Consider the following 11,936-nt stretch of genomic DNA (forward strand, 5'->3'; position numbering starts at 1 on the left):
GGTCACCATGATAGCTACAAAAAAATATTTTTGAAGATATTTTAAAGATAGGCTATTTCTTGCGGTACTGGAGTATTTTGTAGTATTATTGCTGTATCGCAGTTTAGTACAAAAGTGTTTAAGTTTTGAGCTCTGTTCCAACAAAAATGTGTCTCTTAATGGAGGGCAGGTTTTAAGTAACTGAACAGGTTGTGTCTCTCAGTAAGATGCAGGGTCTGTGATCTGAACTTCAAAGCCTTATGTCATGGAAGGTTGAGGGGCCATCCACACGGAGACGGTTTTTGATGCAAACTCACATGTTTAGCATCGTTTGGGTCGCCCGTCCAAACGAATTCTGTAAATTCACTGCCTGAAAACGCACTTTTTTGAAACCTGGTCTCAGGGTGAAAAAATTCGAAAACGGCTCCCTTTCGCCACACCCCTCGACCTCTTACCTGCAGTCCCGCACTAGTGCACGGCCACACACGACTGCGGTAAAGCTAAGCGAGCATGTTCCATCTCCATGGCCAAACCAGCTCACGTCATCTAAATACTTCGTCTCTGCTCCATGACACTTCCCTCTGCCGGTCCTGGATTCTACACAAGATATATTGCTAACGTTATGTAGCTAACATTAAACATCGCTAAAGTAGCTGACCACTCCAGCAGCGACGTAACGTCAGCTGCTATGGTTATCTGTTTATAAAGTGGAAGTAGACAACTTATCAACTATCTGGCTAATCTGTCTGCTTATCAACTCCTTGAACGGATTATAGTAACGTTTACCACGGCTTATTGTAGAAAGGCTACCGCAAGAAAAACGTGTAGATTATCAAAAAGACATTGGATCATTGTTTGACTGCTGATGTTAGCTTGCAGAGCTAACGTTAGCTCGCTGCTAGCGCGCTGCAATCATGTCCGATGGCAGACAGAATTGTAAAATAAAAAGCAATCCAACAGCACATTATACATTGTAAACAAAGACACGTTTTCTTGCGGCGGCCTTTATAAATTGAGCAGTGGTGAAAGTTATTATAGTCCATGGATGTATTAAGAGAACGTTATAGTCTAGCCATGTTATGATGGGAAGTGGAAGTGACTATGCTCTTCTTCTCTGTTTTTTTGTGTGAATTTCTGTAGCAGAAACAGCGCCGCCTATAGTGGATCCGTTTGGAAGAAACTATTCTTGAAACGAATCCAGGGAAGACGGTTAAAAAAAGATCGTTTTGGTACGTGAAGACGTGGCCTTAGAATGTGTGATATCACACATTCTTTAATGACATTCTATAGAAGGTTTAGAATGTGTGATGTCACAAATGTGTGGCATCACACATCCTGCCTTGATCACAGAATAAAGTGTGTGTGTGTGTGTGTGTGTGTGTGTGTGTGTGTGTGTGTGTGTGTGTGCACCATGGACTGTAAAGTAGGCTATAGACTACACACAAAACTGGCCAAACCAGGGGTATATACACAGTTAATCATAATATAATAATAATTTTAATAATAATAATTAAAAGAAGAAGAAGAAGAAATACAAATTTACAATACAAAAGAAATTTATCAAACACATAAAAGAGGCCGAAGAAGACCAACTTCCGTTAGTTTGGCCGTGACCGGAAATAAACAAAACCAGACAAGCTCAGAGGAGGGAAGATGAGGTAGCTCAGATAACAGATCTCCTGCAGCAAGTGACATTGGTACTCGTAAGAAGCATTTACTAAACTCCGTGTATCACAAGTGTCGAAAACATAATTCTGGGTCTACAAATTCCCCATTAAGATGTTAAACGGTTAAAACATTATGACAGACGTTAGCTGATTGGGAAATGTCCGACAGAGTTACATTACAAACCCGTGACAGGTTCAGCGTTAGCTAGACTGTTAGCCAAACTATTATAACGTTACTATGAACACATACTAAGCTAGAGATAATGAGCAGTTAGCTAGTTATTGGTTTCGTTAACGAGTAAACAATCGGAATTAAAAACGCTTGCAAATGTTTTAGTTGTGTGTAACCCTCAGCCAATAACTTTCCAGCTAACTAGAGCTAACGTCGGTTGAAACATTTGTTTAAGTGAGTTAGCCTGTGTTTAAATTTCCAGCCACCTCTAGCTAGCATTATATGCTAACAAGTGAAATCGATACTTAGCTAAGGTAACGTTATTGTAGCCCGCCGTCTATTTTTTTTTTTTTTATCTCTGTTAAAATGTCGCTGTATTATGTTTAAGTGGTCTGGATTGTGTGTTGCTGAGCACACAGTGATCGCCATCATGATGACAACCAAGAGACTAGACAATTTTGAGGTGGTGTGTGAGTGGGCTTCATGCAACTTCAAGGGCCGCACCATGGAGGAGCTGAGCGATCATATGTCACTGCATTTAAATGACTACCTGGGAGACAACGATGCCTTAGAAGAGCTAGGTGAGTGAGGAGGATACAATACAAACAGCAGGCTATGGGTCACTTGTAGGGCTGGAAGATATGACCTGAAATCAAAATGACAGTTGTTCAGTCATTCTAACCTTTGTGTAGTCATGGCATCTAGCTAATTGACATCAATATCTGAGACTATAGCACAGTAGAATACATAAGTACAATAAGTACTAGGGGATAAGGGGAGGTAACGGAACAAAAAAAGAAAATTGCACTGCCTATGTAGCTTCTCTGACTAAAAAAACCTAAACAACGCTGTGTGTACATCAGGGCAATGTTTATTTTTATTTTAGAACATGCACTGATTCCGGTCGAAATGTAAAAAAAAAAAAAAATACACTGCAACAATCGTTTTTACAAGCAGCAATTATCCATCGGACTATTCAATTAACCAAAAAACCCACCGTGGTGGTCTCCACATTCTTGATCGGCAGAAACAGTTTTTGCTCGTTTGGGATCCGACTGGCCAGCGTATTTGAAAAAGTTAAGCAATGTCTTTTTGACGTGAAATGAGACTATAACAGCAATCTCAACCAGCACAAGCGCTTGTGTCACTTAAAGTGCAGCGCCGCCCCCCTCCCTCCCCCCCTCTCCCCCCTCTGTCTTACCCTGAAGGTTCACCTCAAAACGCATCGAAAATGCTAACACAAGATTTTTGTGGAACTTCAATGGGGAATAAAGACTAACAAGACAGATAACAACATTGAACACTACACAAACAGTCATTTATTTTTTTCATTTAGGCGATTCATTTTTCACGGTGACACAGGAGGTGCCGGATCCAATAAAAAAGGTTCTGGATCCAACGTCGGAGGTGCCGGAACATGTTCAAATTAAGCCCTGATTATATCTCAATGCAGAAATTTAACTAAACGGAAATTAACCCTGACCACACTTGCTTATAAGCATATGGTCAAAGTACTCAGGGTCTTATGATGGAGGATAACTGAGATTTGTGTTATTTTTTTCCTTATTTACAATATACCAGTAGTTGAGTGCCTTAACTCTTACAGTAATGATTAGGGCCAATGAGTTGAACATTTACATTTTTCAAAATAAGTGGAGAAAAAGAAAACACTTTCTGCATTTACAGCCATAATGTAAGTTATGTCTAACTAAACAAAAAGATAATGGAAGTAAATTCACCTCTTTATTTTACTTATGGATCATCACACATTTGCTATGTTTTAAAAGTAGCAAGATCTGGGAGAATTAATAAATCATGTATAGAAATAAATCTTTTTGACGCGTCGATAATCGTATTATTATCACATCGTATTCCTCGGAATCAAATGGTGCCGTGCCTAGAGATTCACACCCCTATTGGCCATGCACTGCGTGGCACTCGGGGGATCAAACTAATTCCTTGTGTTTCCTCTGGAAGCAACAACTATTTTCTGCCCATATGACTGACATGGCATCTCCAGCGGTTTCTCCAACGTTTGAGTGAAGTTCTCTGTTTGAGTTAGACAGGAGCATTAGTTTGGTTAAAGGTTTGTGTTGTTAAATGTTCAGTTTATTACCCAGCCCTACTTAAGGCCGTTTTATGCTTCTGCGAAGGCTCCACGCAGTGCTTTCGCCGTAGCCTATGTAAGTGGCCTGGTGTTTATACTTGTGCGCTGGTGTGCGCGTCGAGCCGGCGCGTGTGTGTCTGTGTCTGTGTGGGGAGTGTTTGGTAGAGGGAGAAGAGTGAGAGAGTGACGGCGATTAGCTTTGGAGCGAGTACTGCCTCTAGAGTCATAGTGAGAGAAACAAAGTGTCTCCCCTGTGCTTTCTGACCACTGTGAGACATCTTTAGCAGGAAAAGTTAACCCTCTCCTTGATTTCATGTTGTTTATGGAGAAGGAGAACCAGGAAATGAGTTGGGGTGGGGGGGGGGAAATGCAATGCTGCCAAGCCACGGCCGAGAGACGTGCGTCAGAGGTGCACGTCAGGCTACGGCGTAGATGCAGAGGGGTCTGCGGGGGTATGCCGTCGATTCGACGCAGAAGCATAACACGGCCTTTAGTCAAACCCAATATACTCCCTGTACATTCTGTAATAACTGTCCTTTCTTCATTGCAATAATTACTCCTTCCCTCCCTTTAGAGGAGTATGCTTGTCTCTGGAATGGATGTGAATTTGTATCCATGGGTAGCCCTGTGGAGCTGGAGGTCCATGCCTACTTCCACAACTACCACGGTAAGCTCAAGTTCGTCGGGTCACAGCTGCTCAAGTCCCGCCCTGATCTGCCCAGCTGCAACCAAGGCTTGCACAGCAACAACCTGGTTCCTGAAGGATCAGATGGATACGTTTGCCAGTGGGAGCATTGTGATGTAGGTCTTTTTAAATAACCATCTGTATCAAATGACTGGCTGCACAATTATTATAGAATGTATCTTTTTGTCCTTCTATAGAGTACATTTAACAATCCTGAGTGGTTCTACCGACATGTGGACAATCATGTTGAAAGTGCTGAGCCGCAGTCTTTCCAACAACATCAGCTGGCTCTCTTCTGCCCCTGGACAGGTACGACTGAGTAAGAGGAAGTCAAAGAGACGGTCCTGGTATGTCTATCTTCATGTCTAACCTTATCTATACTTAATGTTTTTTGTCATAGGCTGCGATGCTTTCTTCAAAATCAGATACCGTTTGAGAGAACACATGCGGAGCCACACTCAGGAGAGACTCGTAGCGTGTCCTACATGTGGCAGCATGTTCTCCAGCAACACCAAGTTGTTTGACCACCTACACAGACAGGCTGAGCCAGTAGGTGAGAAGGACACTTCATTTTTCTAGGATGCCGATGCGCTAAATATATTGCTTAAATTCTGACTTATGTACATTCACCTCATCTCATTTGAGCAGAGTCTCTGGTGTGTGAACATTGTGGCAAAGCTTTTTCCAGCGAGAGGCTTTTGAGGGATCACGTTCGTCAACATGGTAATCATTTTCTACAATTCTAATCTTAAATTCTTGTTACATTAACATTTTCAGGAATGCTTTGGTCAGATGTTAGTGAGGACTCATTACTGTCTTTTTGACAGTGTGATGATGAGCTAATTTCTTATCACTATTTGAAATGTGTAGTGTTACATCCATTGTAACTATCGCGTTATATTATGTTAAAGTAGATGGAAAGCTTATTAGTGCCTCTGTAATAATTCAGAGAAAAAAACTCAGAATTTAGAAGATAAGAAGTCGTACATTTACAAGAAATAAACTTGGATGTTTTCTGAGATTAAAGTGCATTTATTAAAGAAAAACTTTCTTTTGTTTTTATTGTCAAGGAACCACATTATTATATATTTTCTAACCTACAAAGGGCTTAATACACCGTCGTAGGAAACAGTAACATTTTCATTATATATATATATATTTTTTTTTAGTCCTGATCAGATTGTCATTATGGCTGTTGATTGTATTATTGTTAAAGATTGAAGGAAGTGTTTACTTACTAATCGTGCACTGAAAAATGTTTTTCAGTAAGGTAGTTTAGGCCGTGATGGAGTCCAGTCCATTTAGATGCTCATCAAATTGCCATCCAGTTAGTTATGTTCGGACGGCAGGTTATATTTAATAATTACTTTTTCTTTTCCTCGCAGTGAATCAGGTGAAGTGTCCCTTCTGTGACATGACCTGCACCACTTTGGCAGCTCTGAAGATCCACATCAGGTTCCGCCACTGTGATGAGCGGCCCTTCCCATGTGACTTCTGCGACAAAAGGTAGACCTTCAAAACAGCCCCTTTTAAAGGTGCTATATGTAATACTGACAGCTAGTGTTTAAAATAGTTACTGCAGTACAATTTCAAAATAGTGGAGAGAGTCGTCTCCCCCGCCCCTTCCTCCCCAGACTCGAAGTTCACGGAGGTTGCCAGGCTGAGACCGCAGCATCCACAACAATGTTGCTAGACGCTTGTCTTACATAGCCATACATTACTTCACAGCACAGCGGAGTAGCTAATGTTAGATGCTGGCTATATTCATAAAAGCCTTGCTCACGCGGAGCTGACAGACACACTTTTTGGGCTTAGAATTAAGGTAGGAACCGCTAAAAACACAACAATCTCACCGTCCTCTCCACCCGACGGACAGACAGACTTCCTCGGCTTAGAATTACGGTAGGAACCGCTAAAAATAACACTACCTTGCCGTCCTCTCCACCCGACTGAACACACTTTATTGGCTTAGAATTACAGCAACAATCACTAAACACACTGCAAACTCACGGTCCTCTCTTCCCGATTTATAGCCCCCCCTCTCTTGGCTTAAAATAACTCACCGTTGTCGGCTACGGCTGCTGAACAGGCTACACGTTGTAAACAGCCGTGGCCGCTTGCCTGGTCCTCTGGTAACGTTAGCAGGGTTAGCATGGCGGCGTTAGCGAGGACCAGTCGGGATCACTTTACTGGCTGTGTCTCAGTTGTTTTTGTGAGTAACCAACTCGGGTACTCTAGCTATATAATTCAGTGTGAGTACAAAAATGTTGAAATGACTAGGCCTTTCGAAATATGCAATAAATCAATTAATCGCATGATAAATAAAAATGAGCTTGGTCATTTTTAAATGAAAATTATCGCGGCCGGAAAAATTTCCATTTTATTTATTGTTTTTGGTTGTGTTTGGTTTTTATTCAAGTGCATTTTTTTGTTAACAGAAACTGAGAGTCCATTTTATTTATTGTTTTTGGTTGTTTTGTTCATTTATTGTGGATATTTAAAAATGTCTTCCAGTTCCAGTGTTAAATATTCTTTAGAAATCAAAGTTTATTGATCTTTGAAAAGGTGTACCTGCATTATTATGCCATTATCATTATATTAGATGAATATGGTCTCAGAACGACAATATTACCGTTTATCGCAAAAATTTCTGGGCCAATTTATTGTGACGTGCCTAGAAATGCCCGTCCCTTGTAGCCGTGATAAATTAGCCTGAAGCTAATGCTTACCTGTTCAGGAGGAAATATACCAACTCAGCGTCCTTTTGGGCTCTAAGCTGTCTCCATCTTTCAAATACATCTCTGATATTTCCCCGGGGATCGTTACGTCTCTGGTCACGCAACTGTTAGAAATATTATTTTTTTTTAGGTCAGGTAGAATCTATCTCCGTTGATCCTGTTCGTTTGTTTGCTGCTTTCATGGCTGTACTAACGTTAAAGCTGGAGCGCTGGGTTTACGTGTTTACAGGTATATCTGGCAACCCAGCCTGGCTGTCAAACTGGGCAGTTGATAACAACACACAGGCCAAAACACAAACAGAAATTCCGTCACGGAACGGAAATTTCAAAGGAGAAAATACTGACATTATACATTGTAGTATTTCAACTTAGCATGTTTCCTTAATATCTGATGACGCATTGGGGTCATTTTTGGTTTTATTACAGTAACTATATTACATATTGGCCCTTTAATATCTTCTCCATATACAAACAGGAGCTTTACCTTAAAACTACCAAAATATAGTACCCTTTCATTGGATTACCAAACAATGGAAAATCCTTTTAGTAACTTATCAATTCAACATTTTGTAGTAATTGTCCTGTGTATGTACTGTAAGGGTCTCTGGTATGTAGTTTAACTAATTTGATTTGCAGAAAAATCATGGTTAATATGTTTCAAAATATAAATATTGTTAGTAATCATAATGTAATTAGAATGTAACCTTTGTGTAAAGTTGTATTTAAAGACTGTAAACTTCTGTTGTCATGTGTGTGTGTGTGTATATATATATTAGGGGTGGTACGGTTCACAAAACCCACGGTTCGGTTCGTATCACGGTTTTAGGGTCACGGTTTTCGGTTCTGTACGGTTCTTGTTATTTTTTCTTTTCTTCTTTAACACTCCAGAAATATACTTCAGCATATGATATACAGCTTGATTATCCACAATGTAGGACACATTATTAAATAAGTATATAGTTATATCATATAATCATGCACAAACTGAATTTGACTTGACTTTAAGCCCATCATTGGGACCATCTCTGAGGAAAGCTAGCTGAGATTTTGATACAGCAAGAGGGAAGACATTGATGATTTCAACCTGCTTTTCATTTATTTGGCAAAGAAAGGAGCATGTGTATTGCCATCTACAGGAACTTATGTGACTTTTTTAGCACATGAAGATTGAAATATTACAGAATATCAATTGAAATAACTTGCATTTATCAAACTGGCAACTTCAGTGTAGCTCTTACAAAAATGGCATCCTTTAAAAGAAAAAGAGAGGAACTCTTAAAGCTCCGTCTTTTGAATAAGTCAGAATACGTTAAACATAAAAACAGTTTACATTGTTAGTTCATTTCCTATCCTGGCCTGGGCTGGGACACACAGTCATACGGTTTGATAAAGTACTTATTGGACTTACCATTGCACTTACGATACAATACGATACAATAACGAGCGTAGCTGTCAGGTCCTCCTGTATACGTCACATCTCCGTTTTTTTCCTGCATCCACCGTGTGTGTTTGTGTGTGTGTGTGTGTGTGTGCGCGCGTCAGTCGCGGGGAGAACTGAGCAGCCCCGCCCACTGCAGAGACCCGGCAGGATCTAAACTGCAGCCGCGTCAGCGAATTTAGAGTGAAAAAACGTTACAGTACATTGATGTTAAAATGAATACAGGTTGGCAGGACGGTCTGAAATGTTTTGCACGGTCTTTAGCTGTACGTTTTGTTGGTAACTTGTCCACACCTCTTCTTTCGCGCGAAAGGAAAACTGTCTGAGGTCACATACGGGCACCTGACGGGCACCTGACGGGCACCTGACGGGCACCTGACGGGCACCTGACGGGCACGAGGCTACATTGCGCATGCGTCGAACCGTGCGGCACACACACGCTCCGAACCAAGACAAGTGGACCGAGCGGTTCGGATGTTTTTTCATGAACCGTACCACCCCTAATACATATATATAAATACATATATGTTTGCAGATTTAAGAACCAGCGCGATCTACAAAAGCACACAGAGGTTCACAACGAGGGCACTGTGTATCACTGTACGGTGGAGGGTTGTGATTATTCGTGTCACACGTTCCAAACCATGAGCCACCACTACAAGAGAGTACACGAGGTTCGTTAGCTCGTCAACCTGAGGTAATCTTGTTGACTGTTAATGACGCTTTCTTGTTAACACCATCACATGATATTTGCCAACAGGTCGGGGGGATGTCCAAATATAAATGCCATATCTGCGATAAGGTCTTCTCCTGGTGTTACACTCTCACACTTCACCTTCGCAAGAAGCATGAGCTGAAATGGCCCTCTGGACATTCCCGCTTTAGGTACGTCACTACAGCCAGTTACCAATGAACAGTGGTGGAGGAAGTATTCAGAGCCTTTACTTAAGTAAAGTACTAATACCACACTGTAAAAATACTCTGTTACAAGTAAAAGTCCTGCATTGAAAATGTTCCTTAAGTAAAAGTATGCAAGTGTCATACTTAGTGTTACAAGTAAAAGCCTTTAATGCAGAAAAATCACATTTTAGAAACTATAAAAACAGTTATGTGGTTAATCATTTCAGCTGAACTTGTAGGCCTGTATATTGTTGGGTAGTTTAATTTTTAATAAAACATTGTATTTTATAAACTACATGTGTTTTGTGTGCAAAAATCTTAATTTGTAAATGAACTAGTAACTAAAGATTTCTGATTAATGTAGTGGAGTAAAAAAGTACAATATTTCTCTGAAATGTAGTGGAGTAGAAGTAGAAAGTGGCATGAAAAGACAAGTAAAGTACAAGTACTTAAAAAATGTACTTAAGTACAGTACTTGAGTAAATGTACTTAGTTACATTCCACCACTGTCAATGAAACAACAATTTCTCAGTCCCACTCTCCTTCTCGGCCCTCAGGGGTGCATCAAATGTAATTCAAGTAATAATGAATAGAGACTGAAATAATAAATATTTTATACGTGGTCGTTTCATGTGCTTTCTTCATAGATACAGGAAGGATGTAGACGGCTTCCTAAAAGTAAACATGGTGCGGTTTGAGACCGTGGAAGTGACAAAGGAGATCATGAAGAACATGGCCAAAAAGCCACAAAGCCTTCGGAAAAGCCAGAGAACCAGCAGCCGGAACAAGAGGGCTGCGGTCGCGCCAGAGAGCGGCCGAAGCTCTCCCGCAGGATCCTCCTCGCCCTCCTCCAGCTCCTCATCCTCGTACTCCTCAGAGCTCTCTGGAGGTGAGGACGTTTCATCCCAGCCCAGCCCCAGAGGCAGTGACTCTCCTGTGTACTGTGTCATGAGCACCATCCCTCACATTGAGGAGGAGCCTGGAGGATTATCGCAGGAGGACTGCGATGGCAGTGGGACATCTGGAGCAGTCCAGGCCCTGACGGAGGTGGCGAGGGGTCTGGGCATGGACGTGGTGTGATTCCTCCTCGCTGCACTGCACCATGCATCCATCACAGGCACTCTTGTAACTGTTCTGCAATGACATTGATTTGCCTCTTGTATTTTTGCTGTGTAGCTGCCAGTGAAGACTGGAACAGTTTTTTTTTTTTTTTCTATCCAAAGCTTTCTCGTGTTCTCCAGTGTTTTGTTTTTTTTAGAGTGGTGTTACATTGAGCTGGTTATCTCTGCACTGGTTTTGGAGACAACATTTTCATTATAGCCACTCTTATAGCCTCAGCTTGGCTTTGTGACGTCGCTCGTGTATGGGATTGCCTGTTAATCCTGTTAATGTTTCTGACAAAGCTTACATGAATGAGATGAGTTGAAAGCTCGTTCTATGAAAAGTTGTTCTTTACACAACACATTCCATTGTCCGTGATATTTCCATGATGTTGCCTGACAGAAGATTTTTACAAGACATTATTTTTTAGTGTAGTCTTGGAATGACGGTGAATTTTATTGTTACAATACATTTTTGATACAAAAGTAAGCTTTTCTTGTATTGTTTTATTTTATTTTCTTAGTCACACTTTCTGTAGGGATGGCAATGTTGATCGATTGGTCGATTCAGCACTTCCAGATTTGATATAGGCTGTCCTGACTCTTCATCTAGAACCATCGTCAGGTAAAAAATTGAATTGGTCCAATCCTTTTGTTTATGACCAAATACTTACTAAGACTTACTACTTAAACTAACGACATTCCCATCAGCTTCAGCTGCGCTTTGCGTTTACTGCCAATTAGCTAATTTTAGCATGCTAATGTGCTAAGCTAAGATGGTGATGGTGTAAGGTTGACCCCATCAACAACCAACCAGCTACATTTCTTTTTTTTTTTTTTACTTTTTCTTCCTCCAAACATGAGCATTGATATCACCTGACCAATTAAAAAAAAAGCAACCACATATTTAATAAAAAAAAATAATTTAATGAGGGAATTATTACAGTGTAAGTATGACTATACAGTTGCAAAAAAACATCAATGTCAACTTTTAAGACCACCATGCTTTATTATGAATCTTAATTGCCTAATTAAAGCCATTCCAGTGCAAAGAGTATGGTTTGTTAATACTGGAGACATAATCAAAAGCTTCCCACTTTCGCTGGTTTTTCATATCTCGGGCAGTGTGGAGTTCCATTGAATTAAAGCA

The 11,936-nt window shown here is 40.7% G+C and overlaps 1 protein-coding gene across 6 annotated transcripts; it reads left to right on the top strand.

The window, feature by feature from the left end:
- Window positions 1-1,577: 1,577 nt before the first annotated feature.
- Window positions 1,578-11,710, top strand: LOC144515276 (histone H4 transcription factor). Of its 6 annotated transcripts, none has more exons than XM_078245977.1 (10): window positions 1,578-1,676; window positions 2,207-2,399; window positions 4,500-4,726; window positions 4,808-4,919; window positions 5,011-5,163; window positions 5,259-5,333; window positions 5,996-6,116; window positions 9,322-9,460; window positions 9,547-9,671; window positions 10,334-11,710. In XM_078245977.1, the coding sequence occupies exons 2-10, from the start codon at window positions 2,249-2,251 to the stop codon at window positions 10,764-10,766; spliced, it is 1,536 nt and encodes a 511-aa protein (XP_078102103.1). In that variant the 5' UTR covers window positions 1,578-1,676; window positions 2,207-2,248; the 3' UTR covers window positions 10,767-11,710. The 6 variants fall into 6 exon arrangements, with proteins under 6 accessions (XP_078102103.1, XP_078102104.1, XP_078102106.1 ...); XM_078245978.1 differs by having other exon boundaries at window positions 1,581-1,682; XM_078245980.1 differs by having other exon boundaries at window positions 1,602-1,682; window positions 2,238-2,399.
- Window positions 11,711-11,936: the final 226 nt, after the last annotated feature.

The sequence above is a fragment of the Sander vitreus genome, chromosome 3 (assembly GCF_031162955.1).
Source record: "Sander vitreus isolate 19-12246 chromosome 3, sanVit1, whole genome shotgun sequence".
In the NCBI taxonomy this organism is placed as follows: domain Eukaryota; kingdom Metazoa; phylum Chordata; class Actinopteri; order Perciformes; family Percidae; genus Sander; species Sander vitreus.